The following is a 24,077-nucleotide window of genomic DNA, read 5'->3' on the forward strand; positions in this document are numbered from 1 at the left end:
GTATTGTTTAACCAGGGAACTAGGAAAAAATACCACTATAGAGCTACCAGTAAAGATGTCCACCAAAACGCAACACCAGGTGTTTTTGCAGATGCATAATCTTTCAGAGCAAAACGATTTTTGGGCAAATACTGAAAACACTGCCAATGTACTATTTACAGATAAAATGGTGGTTTACCAGCCATTCATTTAGGTTTGAACAGTTTCAGGAATTGGTCAAGTCATTGCTAGACAACTAATCTAGGTTGAAAATATGCTGAACAATTATCCCTTCATTTATGAGGCAGCAGTTTGAACATTTATATCCAAAGCTTCCTACATCCAGACTATATTTGTGAATTCCATTCTACTGGAGACACAAATATCAGCATATAATTTAGTAAATCAAATTGAAATTTTTAAAAAATCCATTCATAAAACATTTTATTCCACTTACATCAACTTTACACATTTTCTTGATAACAGTTATGCTTGTGTTCTTATGAAAAGTCCAGAAGACATGAATGCAGCTAGCCATACAGCAATATATCTCATTACTTCCCTGTTAACTATTTCACAGCCACATGCGTGTTAGGCAATCAAGACCACAAAGCAAAAACTAAAAAAGGAAGTTACCAGATAAACACATGGGAAGGTCTTTACCTCTTAAAACATACATTATCAAAGGTAAGCGTTCATTTTTACTGCATGTTTGCTTGTACATTTGTTCTTACGTTGACAATAATTTCTTTTAAATACAAATAAAATGTTCAGATGTCATGTGTAGCAAAATGAAGACATGAGCAATGATGAATATTGCAACTCATGGAATGTTAATCCTCCTCTGCCCTATCCCAAAAATCCTGAGACACGTAATAGATGGTGCAGGTTTTGATCTACATATTAGCAACTCTCTAGAAATTGCACGACTCGTACTGAATCTGCCATTTCCCCAATACAGACACTAAGTTATGGGCATCCTTCTTTGCTAGTACAGGAAACAATTGACATTAGCTTTGTGGAAACCACAGCTACAAAGAGTACTAACCAAACATTTAAAACTTGTATAAAAATTCCACACCCTGAATTTACATTGGCCATCTGAAACATACAGTACAAGAGTCCCCAATATGAATTGGCTCTTCTCCCCTATCAAACACAAACCACATGGGAAACACAGAGACCCAACAAAAGTGACAGAAGCTCTCCAAAGACCTAAAATAGAAACTAGTGGGACAGCAAAGATTACAAATAGTCTTGATGGTGAAGATTCAGGAATGAGGCAGACAGAACAAGGCGGTGGAAGTTTAATTCTCTCCTCCCTCGCCAGCATCAGCTTCTTCCCCCTGGTTGTCTGAAGTCCACAACTAGAAAGATAAAATTCCAATTAGTGTCTTGGTATCAACAACAGACATACCAGATAACAAGCTATGCTGTACAATATAGGGAAAGTTAAGTTACAATGCAATGTATACCTCTCCTCCAGGGCCACTATCTTGGAATAACATCAAGTATTCAGTGCCCCCTCATTCAGATTGCAAAACCTTAGATTTATTTTATTTGGAAGTTTACAATCATGGTGATTTAAAAGGTCACTCACAAACTGCTTGCACAGAACAGGAAAAAATTAGAATGAAAGAAATATCAAACTTCCTTTTTAGACTTGCAAGAATGCTTACACTGCAGCAAACCATTTAGTTTTAAAGACAGGCAACAAAGCAAGCTACTATATAGAGGTAAAGAAATAAGATACGATTTAAAGAAGACAGCTGAAGCAGAAAATGAAAGCAACTGGCTTTAACGAATCACCTTAATCTATATGTCATAAATTGTTGCTACTTTTACAACAAACCAAATATATCAGAATGGCTTGAATTGGTAATTCAAATCCTTGCACGTGTTTAAATAATGTACGAATTCTAATAATTTATTGAAAAACTGAGGTTTTCACCTGGTTCATACTACTTAGTACCCTTGGATAAAGGACTTTGATTTTTCACATTACATTAAGTGCTTAAGTACTTACTGTCAAGTTATCTCGCAATAACTGCATTATTAATGTGCTGTCTTTGTAGGAATCTTCATTCAGTGTATCAAGCTCTGCAATTGCTTCATCAAATGCCTTTAAGAATGAGAAAATATAGTTAAATGTGATAACCAGCTAAAAAACTATTCCACTCAAGCTAATTTTGTCTGTACTTACAGCCTTTGCAAGAGCGCAAGCTTGTTCTGGAGAGTTGAGAATTTCATAGTAAAACACTGAAAAATTAAGGGCCAGTCCTAGGCGGATAGGGTGTGTTGGCTGCATCTCTTTTTTACTGATGTCAAACGCTTCTTGGTAGGCTTCTTGTGAATGATTGACTGTGGCTAAAACAGAATCATAGCTCAATATATGGCATTCATTTTAAAGCATGCAGCTACATACAGTAGCCCAAATTAATGCACAAAATGTAATATAATTGGAATTTAAAATCAACAGTTAATTCAATAGTTTTAAACCTATTAGGTTGTATCCTACTGAATGCATTATTCTACATAAAAAAAATAGAAAGCAATGGATAAGAAAGAATTCAACCAGCACATTACAAATTATGAAGGTCACTCCAACTGGTGTTTTAGAAATGTCATTGCACATTTCACAGAATATTAAGTCAGTACCAGATATATACAGTTACACTGTATGCAAGGGGTAATATTGAAAGATGGAACACCAACTCCAGGCGTGCAGCCAGTCACCTAATCACAATGTCTAAAATATACCATCCCTCGCCTTACCAAACTTCCCATTCAGAGAATTAACTCCAGTACCCCAATGCCAAATGCATTGCAATAAGCATTTTTCAAATTCAACTGAATTTGAGCCGATGACATGTGCAAAACCCCACCAATCATATTTCAAATTCACTTTTCTACAAATAAGCTTTGGGATAATACAAACTGCTATTGTGATGAGCTTTTTCAAAGATAAACAAGGATAAAGGTCAGAGCAGTTTGATGTTATTTGCATGAATTTTTAACCATGTCCCAGATGGAAGACTACTGCAAAATGTTAAGTGTCTGGGTTTGTAGGAGACAGTGGTATGCTTTTGTGACTGTAACTAGCACACCACAGGAATAAGAACTGGGAGGCTTACTGTTACTTACATACATTAATGACACAAGTTAATATAGGAGGCATGATTAAACATTTTGCAGATGACAAAAATGGGCATTGATAGTGAGGATGGTCTCAGATTACAGAAAGATTGATTAGCTAGCAAACCAAGTGAAGTAACAGTAGATGAAATTTAATTTTAGGTGCAAAATGATGCATTTTTGCAAATTAACAGAGGGAATACCAATATAGTGAATATTAGATCTTTAGGGAGTACAAGTGTACAAGTCCAAAGATTCCTGAAAGTGGCAGCAGAGGTAGATAGGGTGACAAAGCATAAAGAATGCTGGTCTTACTTAGCAAGGTTATGGAATACAAGAGCAGAAAGGAAAGAAAAGAGGCAGCAAGGTCACAGCAGGAATACTGTGTTTAATTTTGGTCACCACTACAAAAGTGAAATGATTGCTCTGGAGAGGGTGCAGAAAAGGTTGGAGGGGTGACCTGACAGAAGTAAACAAATTTGAGGGGCATGGTAGACAAGGTAGGCATCAAAAAGTCCACCCTACAGCGATCTGAAAGCAGCTTCTTCTATAAACCCTTGGGTGTATGTTTGAAGCAACAGGCAAGATGTTTAAACGGGATACAAGGAAGATTCTGTTCAATGAAGCAGGCTGGAATTCAGAATGTAATGGAATTTAAAGGACGTCTATAGAGGGAGGTTTATTTTTTGAAAGCAGCTGTTGTTATCTGGTGAATGAAGCCAGAGGTGCTGAAATCATATTATGTTTAACAGGCAATTAAGACACTTAAATAGGCAAGACACTGAAGGATCCCAATTCCAATGCAGGCAAATGAGATTAGCATGGATGGGGTAAATCATAGAGATGTAGTGGGTCATAAGAGACTGCCCTGTACAAACTTATGACTCTACCAAAAAAAAAAGGTGACGGCAGAAACTCAACATGTAACTATCTAGATGAGTGTCTGAATTGCCAAGGCATGGAAGGCTATGGAATGTGGAGGTAAATGAGATTAATACAGATGAGTACTTGGTCACCACTGACAATTATGCTTCATGTTTTTAAAATGGTAACTTAATTAAAACCTTTATAACTAAGTTCTCTTCCATGCTGCATGATTACAAAGAAGCTGTGACACATATGGCTCTTTCCCAACTTTGAAAAGCAATGGAGGCTCCAAATTGACAGTGTTTTCAGCTTGGCTGTCACATTAACCACATCTCCTGCATCTGTAAACACAAAGCTTAATGTGTTGAACTGCAGCTAAAACACTGGTGATAAACTTCACGTGTCCTTGGAACATTGCCACAAGCAATTCTGATTTAGAAGGCACCTTTCTAACTTATTTACTTAGTGATTTATCAGAGTGACACCAATTCCACCTTTTTAACTAGTTCTATATTACATAACTCAGCCTTTTAAAAGATCCTGTAACATTTCACTGATGTGTCCAAACTGTAATGACTCTAAATTGCCTTAACTTTACGGACAACTAGGGTCATGGTAAACATTTTCCAAACAAGATGCTGTAAAATGATTCTTGATGGATTCAGAGAATACAAGTTCCATTGCCTAGCAAACAAAACCCTTGAGGCCCCTTTGGGATTTGTAAACAGCTGTCGATATCTGGTGAACGATGCCAGAGGTGGTGGTGGAATTATGTACATGTAACAGGCATCTAGACACATAAATAGGCAAGACACTGAAGGATCCAAATTCTAATGCAGGCAAATGAGCGCACAGATGGGGTAGTCCCAGCAATCCCAGGTGAACAAAGATGCAAGACTTTAAGCAAATGACCAAGTACATTCCCCCACCCCCCCCCACACACACAAAGCCTGACTGTCAATGTATATTCAGGAATTTTTACCTCCAGCCAATAACGCGACAACCAACGCACAGCAAGCCATCAAAAACATCATCAGCTGGTGGCTCAGGTATGCACTCCTGCATTGCAATCACTAATGCCCCACTTCCTGCTGCAGCAATAAAGCTATAGAATCTCAATTAAAATCCCAATTGGCAGACAAACTAAAAGGCAAAATGAGATTGATACTAAATGGCTATGACAAAAGGTGTAAGACCATTTGCAAAGGTATATTGTAGTAGTGATAAGACTCTTATTCTCAAGGTATACAATGAGAAATGTGCAGTTAATGAACAGAAGGAAGAAAGCCTAAGGTTGCACAAGTTATGAAAAGGATTATGTCAGCAGAAAGGTGATTACCTTATTTATATGGCATGAATTCCGTTAATGTACCTGGGGAAGTCAAATCAAGCAACAACTGCAAGATTATGGAACAGGAATCAAAAGGATTATAAAAATGCATTTGCAAAAGGCAGCAGGGTGGGTAGTTAAGTAGGGTAGCAAAGGAGATATATGCCTTAAGGTTAGGTCTGGGACAGTGAAGGAAAGGAAGTCATGGCAGAGTGATCAGTGGTCCTCAAGAGGTATATTATTATGGTCACATTACAGAAGGGATGATTAAGCATTTCCCTGTCATTCATAATGAATGGATTTTTGATCTCTTAAAAATAATATTCTTCGAGGGCTCAACACACTAGATGCTAGGATGATTCTGTCCCTAATTGGGGCAGTGAGAGCCAGAACAGGGTTCTCACCTGGAGTTATGTACCCACAGAGCTGTAGGACTCTTCTGTCAAATACATTTCAGACAGATGGATCTTGGATGTAGATTTGAATAGATTTTGAAAATAAATTTATATTGAATATCGTAGGATAGAGACAAAGACCAGCCCTGATATTCATAATGGCTGAGTAGTTTCAGGAGTCTTTATTGTAGTCTTTCGGAACTTGAGTATGTTGCTGATGAGGATAGACAGACTTGGTGTGTTTCTTAACTTGGAAGTTCAAGTTCAGATTTAAAACAACTGACAATTGAGGAGCCTGGAAAGGATCTGTTTACCACAGCAGACATGAATGTGTAGATTTAAGGTAATAACATTATGTATAGGCAATTGGATGGCTACAGAAGTGTACAAGGTCGGAATCCTCAGCACATGGCAAAGACCAAGGCCAAAAAGGAAAATTAGTTCATGTAGCCTGTTTGGCCAGTAAGAGCATGGACAAATAACCAACCTCAATACAATGCATAAAATCTAGAAGGATGCTATATACTTTTAAGTTTAATTTAGAATAAAGTGACAAAGTGTAGTTTAGTGAATAGTTCCTCACCATGCGTATGGTTTTGGCCTGAAATTCAAATATTAAAGGATGTTACAGCAGTTGAAAACTTGTTCTCAATGCATAAAGCTAAATGACAGTGAAAAGAACAAAACTACAATGGTTATTAGCAGCAAAGGTTTTTTGAGGAAGTCAGCAGGTGAGACATTTTAGGTCAAGACCTTGCATCAAAACTGAGTATAAAGGCAAAAGAGCCAGTATAAAGAGGCAGGAGGATGGGTGATAGGAAAATATGGAAATGGTCAGAGGTTGGGAGGTGATAAGTGGAGATAAAGGGTCACATAATACTGAATTTATAAGGAAGGTGATGAGTTAAACCAGACAAGTGAAGGATGGAAAATGCAAACAGAGGGGAGGGGCAAGGAGGGGATCTGGTGGGTTGTGTGTGAGGGCAACAGGCAAAAGGATTGTGGAGGGGAGTAAACTAGGCTACAGGAGGCTGAGAAGGGTTTTGTAAAGAAGTGGGTGTGAGGGGATCAGTGGATCAGAGGGAGAAAGGAACAGAATGGCACGGGTTACATGAAATTGGAGAATTCAGTGTTTATGGCATTAGGTTGAAGATTGCTAGAACAACCCCTCATTCTTATTGGGCAAATATTTTTATTGATGTAATCTTTCAATGTTTCATAGAATCTAATATGGAATAACTGAACCCAAAATTGTAATTTTATTTAAACATGTGAATTAAATAAAGTGCTGTAACCTCGGCATACTTGTGCAAGTATCTCTGATAGTCTAGATTGAAGATACATGGATCTCAGATTACCAAGAAGAGAAACAGCTATCACAAAGTCATTGATCCTATTCAATACAGCTCTTTTGGCTCGAAGGAAAATAAACTCAGTTTCATTCCTATCCAATATTCCCATACCAGAAAAAAGAAACATACTAAATCTTTAAAATATTTTAGTCAACATAAAATGTAGCAGGAATCAATCTTCCAAAAGTTGTTTTTTCCAACTATACTGCCAGAACTAAAGAAACATTGATCAAGCTACCTGGACATCAACTACATTCTAGTCACAAGTGGAACTTGAGTTTGCCCCCCAACTTTCCAACTATAGATCAAAACCTTACAATAGTTGTAATAAATGCAGTCTCATTAGATCCATCCCAGATCAAGTGTATGGTCCCAAAACATTAATACGAAACTGCAGGGTTGTCCATTAGTTTGACATTAAAATACAAGTCAACTCCCATGCCACTGAATATAAAACTTTCTCCTCTTTAATTTTACCCAACACATAAGCTAATTGATTGGAAAATTGAAAGCAGACATTTTTGGTTGAAGCAATAAATGGCAAAAGTGATCCTTCAGTTGTGTCAATTTCTTAACTGCAGAACTATCACTACCTAAAATTTGAAGACTTTTAAAAGCTCAAATCCAAATTAGCAAATATCTCCCTCATTATACTGCTACTCCTGTTGCACATGCTCCCAAAAAAATAGCTACTGGGGCTCCTGCCATGGTTAACCACAGACCACTGCCATAACATTCGCCCCAATAAAATAGTACCTTTTCACAAAAATAAGCCAGGTGTAGACTATCCATATTAAATTTGGGACATTTTCAGTGGTCTGCCTACATCTGAAATTCCCACTGGAATTGCGTTACATCAAGAGAAACAATTCAGAAGCTAGTTGGATTTATTGCACTGGATTTGATTTGGGGAAATATTTATGGAAGTCAAGTACAAAATTTTAGGTAGTAATCCAGAATTTTCATTCAGCCTGAGTGAAATGATCAAAAAGTTTGCTGGAATGTGAATCTCAATAGCAATTTTAGCATTTATTACCCACCCTTGACTGCCTCAGTTTGGGAAGAATAAAGAATCAACCACTCTGGTGAACCTGCAGTCACATGGGCCGGACAAACACTAGTACCTAATTAGGATTTAACAAAACAGTATATTTCACATCACCATTTCCAAGATTAGCCCTTCCTTAAAAACTTCACATTTCTTTAACTACTGGAACCCAAATTCTTCAGCTGCATTGTAGGATTTGAAATCAAGAGATTAACTGGTTCACTGAACGGATTTAAAGTAGACATTCCCCCCCCCCCCCCCCTTAAAAAGACCAGGGAACTGAAGGATGTGGAGCTGACACAAGAGGGCCATGATTTAGGACCAATAAGCCATGGGCATACCGCAGGCCAAGTGGTCTACACTTGCTCTCCTCTCCCCACACTGCCAACATCAATGATCAGAACTGACTGCAAACTAAACTCAGTGACAACCCTTAAGATACCAAGCCCCATTTTACAGAACTGTTGCTCAAAAACCAGAACTTTCATTGGGTTTTGGATACATGAATAATTTACATTTGGGTTAACCAGTACATGGAAATGAACCACAGACCCACTTATGAAATATGTAGAATCTGTCATTAGTTTCAATAGATTTACTACATATTCAAAACAACTTAAGACGAATCTATTATATAGAATATTGTCTAAATATTAGCTGATACATTGAAATTGCAATTCTCATGCATAAACTTCTGCTTTTAGTAACTCATCCCAATATTTCACATTTCAACATACCTTTCTTGTCATCACCAGAAGCCACTTCAGCTAAGTAACGATAGTAATCTCCCTTCATTTTCAAATAGAAAACTCTGCTCTCTGGAGAACTAGCATTGGCAATCAAGTATTTATCAAGAAGACCCTGTTAAATTGAAGTAAAGACAAAGATTAAAAGCACAGCCCTACTTTTTCATATCTCAAAATTTTAGATTCACATACATTCCACATTACACAGAATTCAAACATGAAATTAGAACATTCAAGCTCAATAAAGCACTTTCTTACAACATAGAAGTATTGGATTATAGTGCAGATGCATTTCTTGTGCACACAAAAGGAAGTATTAGCATACCAGAAACAGCACTACAGTGCCATGAGGTAATGCTCACTTTTGCTTTAAGAAGCTCAAGTCCAGTACCACAGGTATTCGTCACAATAATCTCACATTTCGAGCACCCAACTTGTTGGTTTTATATAACTATATCCAAGCTCATCACAAATTACTCGACTGCTGGACAACCATTCTTAATTGTTCAATAATGTTACATAAAGATCGTGTTCTTCATTTGACAATTTGTATGTCACATTTCATTAGTGAGGAATGCTTACTAACAAATTGTACTTCATACTATAAACAGATATACAGGTGACATAATGGGCTAGATATATTAAGCAGCATGAACAGCCAAACGACATTGCAGAGCTATATTAGCATAATTTTGGAAAGCAAAGGTTGTGACCTTATGCACCCAATGGTACTGGAACTGTATTGAACACAAGATTTAACACCATTCACCTTACTTTGCTCTTTATTCAGCCAGAAAGATGACCACGTTAGCACTCTCTCAAAGTCCACATAATAGAAGCCATCTTCAGTTAATTTAACACACTCCACCTCATCAATGACCAACAACAACACAAAGAATATGGGATCAGATAATATACCTTAAGTTCTAGTACTGAAGACTTGCACACTAGAAGAAACCATCCTAAGTTGCTCTAACACAAGTATGTAAAGTTAGCCATGCACATCCCATCTGGGGGGGGGGGGGGGGGGGGAGGAATCCAATTTGGCCAGCTAGCACCTGTCTGAGTCAAGATGACCACATAGCAGCAACTCTTCACAATTTGCTGACCAATGTTCAGTTAAGTTTCACCAGAAATCAGAGCTCCAGAGGTCAATAATGACTATCCACATGTCTGATAATGTGAGATCAATGGACATAACCAATCAGAACGGAATCCAGAAGTTGGACTTACAAGCTGAAGTCAGTAAGGGGAAATCTTGCCTGACAAATCTGTCGGAATTCTTTGGAGGAAATAAGCAACAAGAAGGTCAAATGAGAGTTAGTGGATGTTGTTTACATGTATTTTCAGAAAGTCTTTGGCAAGGTGCCACATGCGAGACTACTAAACAAGAGGGTGAAAGCAGAGTGAGGGAAAAAGGGGGCATAATCTGGTTGACTGCAGGTGACTAGTGGTGTTCCACAGAGGTTGGTGTTGGGTCTCCAACTTTTCATATTACACATGATTGATTTTGGTGGCAGAATTGATGATTTTATGGCCAAGTCTGCAGATAATGCAAAGATAGGCAGATGGTGTCGAAGCAGTGAGTCTGCAGAAGGCCATAGATCAGGAGAATAGGCAAAAGAGTGGCAGATGGAATACAGTGTAGAAAAGTTTCTGGACATCCACTTTGGTAAAAAAAAATAAAAGCATAATTTCTAAACCATGGTTTCTCACCTATTTTATGCCATGGACCCTTGCCATTAACAGAGGGGTCCATGGATCCCAGGTTTGGGAACCCCTGTTCTAAACAGGAAGCAACTTCAGGTGAAAGGGGATTCAGGATTCCTCTTACTAGATTCTCTAAAGGTCAACTTGAAGGCTGCATTGACAGCAAGGAAGACAAGTGCACTGGTCATATTCGTCCCCAGAGTGCTAGAATATAAAATAATGCAATGCTGAGGCTTTCCAAGACATTGGTCAGACCACATCTGGTGTACTGTGAGCAGTTCTGGGCCTCATTTAAGAAAGGATGTGCTGACATTGGAGTGGGTCCAGAGGTTTCCTAGAATAATCCCAGTAAGGTTAATGTACAAGGACCATTTATTTGATGGCTCTGGGCCTATACTCACTGGAGTTTAGAAGAATGGAGGGGGGGGAGAGAAGGGGAAGAGATCCGATTGAAGCCTATCACAAATTCTAAGGCCCAGATTCCAAAAGTGAGAAAGTCAAGGATGGGGGGGGGGGGCGCGCAAAGCCTCAGAACAGAAGACCAACCCTTAGAAAAGAGATGTGGAATTGCATTGGACAGGTGGTGAATCTGGAATACTTTGATAGATGGTAGTAGAGAACAAGTCATTAGGCACATTTAAAGCACAGGCTGTTAAGTTCTTGATTAGCAAGGGCTTCAAAGGCAACAGGAAGGAGGCAGAATGGGATTGCAATGGAAAAATGTATCAGACATGATCGAATGGCACAGCAGACTTGATCAGCCAAATGGTCTAATTCTGCTTCTGTCTTGCAACTCAAACAAAAGGAGATGGCTGTGATTACACTGCACAAATTTTTTTTCAAGTGTTGTTTGCTTAAAATCTTTTTTTGTTTATGATAGACTAGTTGAAGCTGTCCATAATTTCAGATTACTTGCTTCACAAGAATTCGGCCAAATAAAGAAATTAATTTTTGAATATAATGTATTTAATTGCATATACCTTGCAATATTTCAACTAAGCTAAAAATGTTTCGTTGAATTTCATTTGTATTCAGTGCCCAAGGCTTCTAACTTAAGTGCCTAACAATAATCATCCAGCACTGATAGATTCTAGTTGCCCTGATACCGTTTCTCCATGACCGCAACGTCTTGGCAAAACCTTTCACCATGCTCATTATTGACAGTGCCAAGATTTGCATAAGAGGTCTAAATGGGAATGCAGAAAATTAATCATTATAGTTTTGTATGCTTGAAGCATGTTGTCAACCAGCTGCATGTAGTTTGGGGCTCTGAAATTGCTAAGAAAATATTCAACAGCATCCTTGAATACTTACTATGCAATTTTCTCCGGTTTCACTAGAAGTTATTTGAATTACCTATTACTGATGACCTGTTTGATTTGTGGATCTTCCTTAATCCTGGCATTAATTATTCTAATTATATTATGAATTGAAATTACAAATATAGGCAATTACAAAAAAGGGTGAATGATTGGGAAATTTCATGGTGATTTTCATTATCAGGACCTCAAAATCCATTATACACTCAGGAAGCTAAACCTTCACTGCCCAGTTATTGGAGTACAAGCACCCAAACGAAGACAATACCATCAACGACCTCCTCCCCTCCACCCATCCATTAAAGTCAGAAGCAAGAATGCTCAATATCATTCATTGCTTCTCAGCAAATGAAATTCTGTACTGCACAGTGCAATACCATATAATATTCAGGGCAGAAATAGAATGACAGTACAGATGAATGAATGGCTGAGGGAGTGGCATAGAGGGTAGGGTTTCAGATTTCTAGATCATTGGGATCTCATCTGAAGAAGGTATGACCAAAGACTCAAGTTAACACTGCAGACAACAGAAAGGCATCAAAAAGTTGCCTACAGACACAGGACTGTAAACCAGTCCAGTTTTAGACTAACATAGATTTGTACTTGTTTAAATATTTGAGAAATAAAAAGTACCAGAGTTTTAGTTTTATTTCACTTGGGGTATCTGAGTCAAGTTTAACAATGAAAAATAATGGTTACTCCTAATGACCGTTTTAAGTTTAATGCAGATGGAGAGTAGTCAGCGATTGCAAACTACATTTTTATTTAAATGTGCAACATACGACCCTGATTCTTCCATCCTCAAATATTAATAAAAACAAAGGTCAAGGATACCTAAAGAATTGAGACAAGAACAAGACTATGGATGTGTCCTGCGTAACAAAAAAAAAATCCCAATGTTATTCAGCAGTACAGTTGACCCTCCTTATCTGCCGGGGATTGGTTCCGGTACCCCCCACTGATACCAAACTTTGCGGATGCTCAAGTCCCTTATTTAACATGTCTCAGTGCAGTGGATATTAGGACCTAGCAGCGCAGCTCTGAATCAGTAGTGTCTGTTCACGAAAATAATCACGATCGCGATTGAAAATAAGGTGGAAGTAATAAAGCGATTGGAAAGAGGTGAAATGCCATCGGTCATTGGAAAAGTGTTAGGCTACAGTCAATGATCGGAACAATTTTAATGGAGAATGTGAAAGGCCCTGCCCTGATGAAAGCTACAATTATTATTAAGCAATGCAGTTAATTATTGAAATACTATGTTTCTTAAGTGTATTTTACGCATAGAAAGGTAAAATGTGTATTATATAGTAAGAAAAACAATTGACTGACGCTAAATAATACCGGATGTACCCGTTCTGAACTCATTCATAACCTGAGGACTGCCAGTACTTTTAAGTCATTTCTAGATTACTTATAATACCTAATACAATGTAAATGCTATGTAAACAGTTGTTATACTGTATTGTTTAGGGAATAATGACAAGAAAAAATAGTCTATACATGCTCAAGCAACAAGTGCTGGAGAGAGAACTTCCGGGTTTTCCGGATCCGTGGTTGGTTGAATCCGTGCATGTGGAATCCACGGATAAGGAGGGCCGACTGTAATTCTGCTTTGACTAATCACTATTACAGAAATTAAGTGGTCTGTTAACTGGTATTACATTGAAGATACTAGCATGAACAGAGATTGGCTGACTGTGGGAATAAAGAGACCTTTTCCTGCTTGGTTCCTGGCAAGTAGTGATGTTTTGCAGGGGTTGGTGTTGCATCTGCTACTTTTCACATTATGCTAATAATCTGATGGCTTCAAGGCTAGGTTTACAGATGAAAAAGATAGGTGGAGGGGTAGGTAGGGATGAGGAAGCAGGGAGTCTGCTGAAAGACAGATTAGAAGAATAGGCAAATGTGTAGCAGGTGGAAAACTGCTTATCCCATCTAGTCAGTCTTGAACCATGAATCTGCCCAGTCTCATCAAACTGCACCTGGACCATTGCTCTCCATAACCTTCCCATCAATCCAAATTTCTCTTAAATGCTGAAGTTGAACCTACATCCATCACTTGCACTAGCAGCTTGTTCTATATTCATGCCACTCCAAGTAAAGAACTTGCCGCTCATGTTGTCCTTAAACATCTCACCCTTAACCCATAATCTCTAGTTGTAGTCTCACCCAACCTCGGTGGGAAAAGCCTGCTTGTCTGTGCACCTCTGAATTTTGTATACTTCTATCAAATCCCCACACGATATTCCTTCTAGCGTACAAGTCCTAACCTAACCAACCTTTCAGGTCAAGACCTGGCAACATCTTTGTAAATTTTCTCTGCACTCAATCTTTACATCTTTCCTGCAGTAGTTGAATAAAACTACATACAATACTCCAAATTAGGGATCTCCAACATCCAATACCATTTCAACATTCCAACTCCTGTACTCATTACATTGATTTATGAAAGCCAATATGCCAAAAGCTTTCCTTACTCTTTATCTACCAATCATGCTTGTTTCAGTAACCATGGATCCCTATACCCAGATCCTTCTGATCTACCACACTCTTCAGTGCCCTACTTGCTCACTATGTAAGACCTATCCTGGTTGGTCCTCCCAGAGTTCAACACCTCAAGACTGCAAACATTGTCTCCCCTGTAATCTGTTTAGGGTCCATAATCTCACTGCTTCCCTCCTTTCTATAGACTCTGTCCAATTCCTGAATAAATCTATAAGATGTCCCCCATCTTTCTCAGGTCCATGCATGCATCACTACTCTGACCTTTTACGCACATGGAATAGAATGTGGATTTACTGTACCTACATTGTACAATGAACTTTGCACATTGTTTCTGATAATGTACTGATAGGGTCAAATAATATTTCCAACAATCAAATGGTTAACTGGGTTACACATAATGGGACACAGACCCCAGCACTGTTGCACAATAGCAGCACTTTCCTCTGTTTGTAAGATACAGTCCAGCAACTCAAGTCTCTTAGACAGCACCTACCAAACCCACATCTTATCAACTAGAATGACAAAGGCATCAAGGAAAAGGACAAACCACATAGCATTGACTTGGAAATATTCACATTCTTTCACTGGGTCAAAATCCTGGAACCCTGTTCTTAACAGCATTGTGGAAGGGAAGGAGGCACAAGAGGGATGTGATAGACAGGAGGAGAAAGTACAAGTGTGGAGACAGAATGGAAAATGGAAAGAAGGGGAGGGGGCAGGGGAAATTACAAGTTAGAGAATTCAATCTAACCTGATGAAATTACTTTCGACAATTTCTCCTCCCTTACCATTCCAATTGTCTCCCCTTCTTACACTTCTCACCTTATCATATCCTCCTCCTCCCTTTTCTTTCATTGTCCACTGTCCTCTCTTTTCAGATTCCTTAAGACCTTTACCTCTTCCACACATCACCTCCTAGCATCTTACTTCATAACCATCTTCCCCATTCACCTAATCTGGTTTCATCACTTGCCATCTTGTATAAATTCCTTCCCCTACCTTCTTATTCTGGCTTCTCTCACCTTCCTCTCTAGTCCTGATGGAAGGTTCTCGGCCCCAAATTCTAATTGCTTATTCTCTGCAATAAATGCTGCTTGAGCTGCTAAGTTCTTCTAGCAGTTACCTTCTTACAAGAAATTCACCGCTCCGGCCTATCCTCACCCTGCTTCCCCTCCCCCACCCCTTGATCTTTCCTGATTGGTTTTTCATCTGGCACCATCCACCCTCCCCCCACCTTCTTTATAGGGCCCCTGCCCCCTCCTTCAGACCCGATGAAGGGTCTCGACCCAAAACATTGACTGCTCATTCCAATGGATGCTGCCCGACCTGCTGAGCTCATCCAGCTTGTTTGTACGTGTTGATTTGACCACAACATCTGTAGTGTACTTTGTGCTTCCTATGGATACTACAGCTTCCAATATGTTTTTGCTTAAATACAAATTGGCCTCAGTGGTTCTAACCTTCATCTCAACTCACTTTGCCCTCTTCTCCAATCTCATAGCCTTGTGTCTTCTATCAAAGAAACCCAAATACCAAAGTACAGGAAGCTATTTTTGGACTCCTTCAAGATTTTAATTACCAGAAAGGTTTTACCACCAGTTATCTTACCATCTCCAGCCTATGGTACCCAAGTCATTTGCTATTACACTCCAAGTATAAAATCTGTGCTTTGGTACATCTCTGCATATTTCTAAATATCTGCCTATGCTCAAAGTCCATAAATAATGTGACCATTTCTGAACATTAACAGCACCATTATTTTGATCCTAAATTGCTACGGTTAATATTAGCTAATATTCTAATATTCAGAGATTTCCTCCAAATAACTGATAAATGATGCTCAGCCTCCAAGTACAGTCATTGCCTTTTGTCTTTACTATAATTTGCATTCAACAGCCAGAAATTATCTGGCAATTTCTGGATGAACCAAATTGTTCAAAATCACAAACTGGCATCTATCATCTGTGCAAACAGAAAATATGTCATTATATTGTAAGTATTGGTTGTAGTGATAGATCAATCCTACCTTCCATCTACTGAAAACATTCCACATAAACCTAATCACTGATCATTCTAATACACACGTGAACATCTCTCCATTTCACTTTTACCTATCATTGATATTCAATGTACCTCAAACAAAAGTTTTGAAGCCCTCATCCTTATTCTGTTTTACTGCAGAGGACTATCATTACCACATCTACCATTCCCTGATTTTGGTTGCTCCATCAGTCTGCTTTGCAGCTCCTTAAACACTGATTTTTTAATTTACATCTTCCCCCTTTGGGAAATGCTTTAAAATGACTACTGACCAAGCTTCTCCATCTGTTCAAGATATCCTTAAAAGGCTCAGCTCAAGTTCTGTTGATGACTCCTCTACAGTACTTTGGAACAGTTATACATCTAGACATATAAATACATCTAGACATAATATAGGACACAACATTCCACACAATTAGCTATCTGTTTATGATCTGCAAGGGCTAAATACTGGCCAGGATTTGATATAAAATACACCAGCACATGCTGAACTTGAAAGGCACTGAATAACCAAATGTTTTTTTTTATTAAAAACTGTTCAGATGCTTACTCTGAAATATGTGATAAGACATGTTGGATTGTAAGATGTGAGGTAAAAGTTTTGTTGCACATCCATATAATTTACTTCCAAATTGTATACAATGCCTTGATCTAACACCTCTAGCAAAAAACAGAAGTCGACATTGCAGCACTGCTCTTGCATTTAATTAAAGTTTTACCTAAACACTACAAATGCTCCATGAATCAGGGTAATTCAAGATCATACTCAATTTAAGGCAACCTCTTCCCTCATTTACATCAAACTTCTTTACTTTGATTTATCAAATTCTATGGCAGACAGGGATATAGAACTTAATACAAAAGTATTTGACTTTGCCAATTTCCGATACCCAAATTTTTTCAACTCAAACGCTTTGATAACATTGTCCAGTGTCCCATCTCCTATTGAAAAGTTTGCACTTTGATTATAAGCCTGTTTTCTTTGAGCACATTCCCAAAATGCAGTCTAAACTTTTGCTTGTAAACTGTTTCCCTTTATCCTTAGTCTTTGACAATTCATACAAATCTTTACACTTTACACATCCAATATCTTTCTACAATTAACCAAAAGACCCTCAGATTCCACTTCAAGCCCTCTTGGAAACAAAAACTGATCTAAAAAAGCAGAAATCTGAAAAAAATGATGGAACAAATTGGTATTTAAAGTCTTTACTTTCATTAGTTCTAATGAAAGGTCATAAACATGAAAGGTTCACTTATTCTACAGATGCCTTTAACTGCTGAGTTTTTCCAGCTTTTGTTTCAAGTATCTTGCATAGGGTGTCAACTAACATTTGTCATGGCCATGTCATTCTAATATGACATGGCCCTCCGTATTTGCACCCCCCGCGGATGCTCAAGCCCCTTATATAAAATGGCGTAGTATTTGCATATAACCTACCCACATCCTCCCATATACTTTAAATCTCGAGATTACTTATAATAACTAATACAATGTAAATAGTTGTTATACTGTATTGCTTAGGGAATAATGACAAGAAAAAAGTCTGTAGTTGTTCAGTACAGACGCAGCCATTGTAGCACTGCTGGGAACACTGATGCCAATTCTCCCATGATCTTTAAGTTCTGAGGCTGTAGCACTATACGCAGCTAGCCAGTGATCCCTTACTAGCCTTAAACTCCTTCCTCTCACTCACAACACAAGTAGCGAACAAATTTCAACTTCTTTCTGCTTTATTGTCCGAAAGTTCCATTCATTCTTACCGACCTTACGGACCACTTCGCCAAGCGACATTTCAAAAGATCTAAGAATTTTATTTTCTCGGCGAGAAGTAACACTTTATGCTCCCTCTTAGCCTTTGAGGATTTGCTTTGACCACTTAATTGCTTTTTAGGAGCCATTTTTTCCACAGAAAAAGGGTGCACACGACAAAAGTAGCAACCAAGCTAAACACGAGACGCAGAATGCTCAAACGACAAGCACTGAAGAGAGAACTTCTTGTAATTTTTTTCCGAATACAGTATTCCTGCTCCACGGTTGGTTGAATCCACGGATATAGAGGACCAACTGTAATTCTAGAAATTTGCCTAATATCCAACCTCAACAAACTAGCAAAATGATCAAAAAAAAACTTTCATCTTCAGCCAACCCAACTGTAGACCAATTCCCAAATTGGCAATCTATATAATTGCAAGATAACACACCAAATCAAGCAACATGTTACATTCTGCCCTTTAATAATGGCTATTTACACTGGCTTCTAACTTTGTCCATTTCCAGCAGCATAGATTATCTACCATCAATAGAGACCAATAGTTACCCTCATTTCAGGGTATCTCCTGGCAGATCTCAAAAATAGCACACCCAAAAACCAGACAACTTATTTCAATCCAAAATGCATTAGATTTTAACGATACATAACTCTTCGCCACTTGATTTTCTCTTGCCTTTAAACAATCCTACCAAAGATTTCTTCATTTTTAAATAAATTTTCAATTTTGTAATGTACTTGCCTATGGGACTTGACTGATTAGTGACAATTTCTGGGGTCTCATAGCATATCAATGAAATCAAACCCTCAACATTGTCTGGGTTGTGCTGACTCTTTGCAAATAGTGTCCTGTTCTAACGAGCCTTACTAAATCATAGCACTGGCATGAACAGAAAGGATGTACTTTATACAGGAAATAATTCCTATTTTTGATATACGACTTCAACGCATAGACCAGCCAAGTGTTAAGCAGATGCAACAGGTTCCCATTATCCAAATGGAATATAGAATCTCATTCTTATCTATCCTGCCATAGCCAAAAAAGCCACAAGGACTTCACTCAGATCTGTTTACAGGCAGCCCAATGTCCCATCTACTATCTACCTCCTGAATACCAAATCCACATTTCCCAACACTGAATTTCCCCATCACTTTTTTAGACCTATCCATTCCTACAGATTTGCCATGAATGGCTGACATCAAGTTGTAGGCAATTTTTTTCTAATTACATGACTAAAGATTTCAAAGTCCACCATGAACTGTGTTCCTACTTACCAATGGCATGCTGTCTTAGGCAGAACCAAACAAATTAAACAACAGCACCCGAGGCAATGCAGATACATCTCTAGGAGACTATTATTTATAGCTCACCTATCACAAATCTCAATCCTGCCACTGATACCTGTAGGTATTCATTGATCTGGCCTGTACCCTAATTTGCAGTCTTTAATTTCTAGTCAGCTACCAAACCCATTTAAGGACTCACATTGCATTGTGAGCAAGGCTGGTTAAAGTCCAGATTTTAAAGATTGCACTTATTTAAAATCTTTCAATGGCTATAGTCCCCAAATATTCTAGTACTTCTATGTTTGTCATTTGTGAATTTCTTTATTCTACTTTTGCCAGCCATGTCTTCACATGTTTAGCCCAGAAACGTGGCCTGCTTTCCTCAAGATGCATCTTGGGATTATCCCAAATAACTGGACATCAAATTCTGTTTGAAAACAATGTCATAAAATGCTATGGAGCATTTATCATGTTGAGAACACAAATGCAAATTGTTTCAGAGATTGGGTAAGAATGCAGTGAAGCTCAAGGTATTGTTGCATTTGACAACTCATCCTCATTGTAATCACTATGAATTGTTTTAAATGGGTTGGGTAGGGAATGATCTAGGCAGCTTCATTTGGCAGGTAACCACTCCGTAGCTTTTATGCAAAGTAATGGCCCAGAACACACTGTAGAATTATGGCAAACAAGAACTGTAGATGCTGGAAATCTGTAACAAATAAAAAAAGTCAGGAAAAATGAAGTTAGGCCATTGAGTATTTCAACAGCTTTTATAGAAGTAATCCTGCTTGCCCACACTGCATGTCTGAAACAAAATGTCAATGGAAGTATTCAGAGGATCAACCAGCATCTGTGGAAACAAAACTATGGGCTAGTATTTGTTATAAACATTGAGGTGACTCGCTTATGGAAGTGCATTTTTCCAAATTTAAAATTAAGCTGTTAAAAATTATCACATTACCAGAAACTCAACACAAAGCATACACAGAACTACAATGTCATTACCAAAACTTAAAATACTACACCTACAATTAAAGTCATTGTACCAACTATTCCTATAAACAAATTAAATGAATATAAATATCATGTAAAACAAATGCTCCTAATACTGGAAACCATTGGAAATGATCAAATAAAGTAACTCAGTCCTCAATCTCCAATTTCTACTTTGATGCAATTTTGGTTTGCACAAATCTGTTTTTCCAACAATGCTTACACCACCTCCAATAGAGTTGACAACTAAAACCAAATATGAAGTGATGTCACTTCATGAACGCAAGTGAGTTCTTTCCTGGATTAGACATTTTTTTTCAAATTATCCAAGAAATGCAGCTAAATTGAAGCCTGATACAGTTAAAATGACATTTAATATTTTCATGCATTTTTCCACATTTAAAGTTCAATTCTCCCCCCCCCCAAAACCAAGGATCAGCTTCTCCCCCCACTTACATGCATTAGTAATTTGCTGTGGTGTTAGTCAGAATGTGACATACAAGAACCACCAGTAATAAAATCATGAGCAAATATGCTAGAGAGACAGAAATTGTTTAGATCTACAAATATAATTCAAAGCAACTCCCAAACATTTGAGAAGGGCAGCTGAAGTTCATGCCTCTTGATGTCATACCAAGCCTTTTAAAACTCAGTGAATGGGAAGTGTGGTTGGAGCTGTCCATTCTGTCACAGGTTGAAGAAACCAGGCCTCAAATTTTAACACTTGGAAAAAATCTGAGAAATAAAAGCTAGAAGCCTTCCTTATATTACACTCAGGCAAGTTACTATTAAAAGACCCATTTTATTTGATTAAAACCAAATTAATCTATACAAAACAAGTGTACACTGCAGGCAGAATTTTCTGGAGTTGGATAATAAAAGGGAGATGGAGAAGGGAAAGATAAACCAATAAGGCTCCAATATTGTTCACTTTCAACATGCTGGAGATAAAAAATGTACCTACCAATCCGTTTTACATGAAAGCAAGATCACTGCAGAAGCAGTAAATGACCTCATGGTGCAAGAATCACTTTCAACCCTCCTCCACTGCAACAAAAAAAATCCTACCAGGAAAAGTTCACCTGAATCCAAAAATAAATAGGACGTCTGCAACCTCACCTCTCCCCACCCTTTAGCAGGTCTACACACCAGCACCCGCGCCCGATTTGCAATAATCCTTCAGTGACTAGCCTCTCTACAGCCGTGTCACCTAAAGTAAAGCGTTATCAGCAGCCTTCAAAGGCACGCCCAATAAAAGCCAAGCCTAGTTGCAATAAAACAGTAAAGTTAAACAAGGAGCTTCATTTGCATGTGAATTATCAAAGACGATTAAATAACGACTTCTGTGGGGGGGGGAATAACACGTTAAGAAATTTTAAATCATTATACTGTATACTTTAAATTTTGAATTAGACAATACTGCAAAACATTGCCGGGAGGCGTTGAGAGGAAGGCCTCCACTGGCAACGCCCAAAAATCTGGCTGCGTTTCCTTCACCTAATCCGACACTGCCCACTATTCCCTCTCCACAAAAAGAGTCCGTTACAACCGATTCCAATATAAGATTTCTTTATGGACAGATTTAAAATTCAGATTCATGAGAAACAAGGTCAAAGCGGTGACAAGTAAATGCTACGGCTCCTTGGTAATATGGATTGTAACATCTCAAACCACCACCCCTCCAACCGGAGGTGAGGAGTAGACTGAACAACCACAGATTTCCTCCATTTACAGAAAGGGAAACGAGACAAGACGGAGGAGAAAATGATTTTAAAAAAAACAACCGATTGTAATACTGCCAGACGAAAACATCTGCAAACCGTAGTAATACTGCCTTTATCGAGTTCAACGACTTCGAATGCGAGATTTATACAAAGTGAAACATTGCTCAGAAATATGTATAAGGAATACAGGTTTCTCGATTGTAAATGGCGACCTACCCTGCCTTACACGTTTTTTTAAACAGATGAGGTAATGACTTGGGAAAATAACCGAGCTCACTCGCCCGCTCCCTTGTTAAACTGGAGGTGTTAATTTTTTAAAAAAATATAGAAGGACCATTAATAGCCGAGCACGGACGACATCCACCCTGCCTTGCCCTCCTCACCAACACATCGTTGCAGATGTCCCGCAGCTCGGCCTCGATCTTCTCCCGGTACTCCCGGGCCATCTGCTGCTTCTTCTCGTTGCTCTCGGTTTTCTGCTCGATGCTGGAGATGACCCTCCAGGAGGAGCGGCGGGCCCCCACCACGTTCTTGTAGGCGACCGAGAGCAAGTTGCGCTCCTCGTTGGAGAGCTCCAGGCCCTGCTCGGTCACGGCTTTCATCGAGGTCGCCATGTCATCGTAGCGCTCGGCCTGCTCGGCCAGCTTGGCCTTCTGCACCAGCTCGTTCTTGTCCATGGCGGATGGGAAGAGGGGGGAGGGAAGCCGATCGCTCTCGCACTCTGCGGGGTCGGTCGGTGTGTGGAGAAAAGAAAATGGAGGGAGGAATTATAGTTTTTTTTTAAAAAAAAAAGCGACGAGATAAATCCCTTCCCCACCCATTGTTAGTGAGACCGAGGGGGGGAAAGAAAGGACGGGACGGAGAACAAGGCTCGCCAACTCCCCACCCTTAACAATGAAAGAAATTGCGACCCTTTCCCCGGGAAAACGCCCTTTTTCTCCGAAGCGAGAAGGATCTCAGTGAAGGGAGAGAGAGAAAAAAACGAGCCGCACTGCCATTCCGGGTGGCGGGGGCAAATGGGCGAGGGTTCCCCGGCGGCGCAGCGGGGCCTTTGCAAGCCGCCCTCGGCCGGGGTGGCGACAAGGAGCACCCCACCCCAGCCCCGGTGCCCCCGTCGACCGCCACCCACCCCATCTATTTTTTTTATTCTTGTTCTCCCCCCCCCCCCCCCGATGTACTTCGTCCTCCTGGGTCGATGAATGAATGAAGGGCTAAGGGGGAAGCGGGGTGGGGTGAAAGGGAGCTGAGGGGGGGGGAGAGAGGAAGGAGGCGGCCGCCTTTTCTTTTACCTACTGTCCGAGTTGAGCCCTGACGGTGACTCTGGCGCTCAGCGAGTGAGGAGGAACCGCCGCGATTCGCCTCACTTGACGCTCGCTCGCTCGCTCGCCTGCTCGCTCTCGGTGGGTGGGGGAGGTGATGGCGCTGCCGCGGAGATGAGGGGGGAGGGGGAGGGGAGACGGAGCCTTTTCCTCCCTCAGCTGATCCTTGAGCGGCTCTCCGCCGCACGGGGTTTCCTCCAATGAGGTGCAGGGTGAAATGACGTCAAGCTGCTGCCCGGGCAACGGCGGCATGATTGACGTACAAAATCGATTATCTCCCGTGTTATAAAACGAAAGGCGCTCTTTCCCACACCCCTGTTTCTCCCCGACCCCCCGCTTCTCAAATGCATCCCTTCCTCAATTAAATTAATGCAGAAGAAAAGAAATAATAATATATATATATGGTGCCTCTATCCTGGGTGCGTTCGCGCCTTGGAAGAGTTGCTAGGAGTATTGCGTTTTTGCGCAATGCTACACGTGTGTAGAAATCCAGCAAGGGGGTAATGAGGGCACTTAACACACCCAGCAGCAGCCTTATTAAAGCTCAAAG

General features: G+C 39.5%; 1 protein-coding gene across 2 annotated transcripts; it reads right to left on the reverse strand.

Annotated features, from left to right (window-relative positions):
• Positions 1-406: 406 nt before the first annotated feature.
• LOC132395346 (14-3-3 protein beta/alpha-1) lies at positions 407-23,667 on the reverse strand. 2 transcript variants are annotated; one of them, XM_059971832.1, is made up of 6 exons: positions 23,502-23,667; positions 22,592-22,929; positions 8,844-8,967; positions 2,183-2,346; positions 2,006-2,101; positions 407-1,346 (listed from the first exon to the last, which is right to left on the reverse strand). In XM_059971832.1, exons 2-6 carry the CDS (start codon positions 22,883-22,885, stop codon positions 1,287-1,289), a joined length of 738 nt encoding a protein of 245 aa, XP_059827815.1. In that variant the 5' UTR covers positions 22,886-22,929; positions 23,502-23,667; the 3' UTR covers positions 407-1,286. The 2 variants fall into 2 exon arrangements, with proteins under 2 accessions (XP_059827815.1, XP_059827805.1); XM_059971822.1 differs by having other exon boundaries at positions 23,498-23,665.
• Between the last annotated feature and the right edge of the window lie 410 nt (positions 23,668-24,077).

The sequence above is a fragment of the Hypanus sabinus genome, chromosome 1 (assembly GCF_030144855.1).
Source record: "Hypanus sabinus isolate sHypSab1 chromosome 1, sHypSab1.hap1, whole genome shotgun sequence".
NCBI classification, from domain to species: Eukaryota; Metazoa; Chordata; class Chondrichthyes; order Myliobatiformes; family Dasyatidae; genus Hypanus; species Hypanus sabinus.

Bases quoted from the DNA above. Each gene is read 5' to 3' on its own strand.
- LOC132395346 (XM_059971832.1), bottom strand. From the start codon at position 22,885: ATGGACAAGAACGAGCTGGTGCAGAAGGCCAAGCTGGCCGAGCAGGCC. The intron at 8,968-22,591 runs GTGAGGAGGGCA...TCAATTTAACAG, and splicing joins ACATCTGCAACGATGTGTTG to GGTCTTCTTGATAAATACTT. The intron at 2,347-8,843 runs GTATGTTGAAAT...ATTCTGTTTTAG, and splicing joins TTCTGGTGATGACAAGAAAG to CCACAGTCAATCATTCACAA.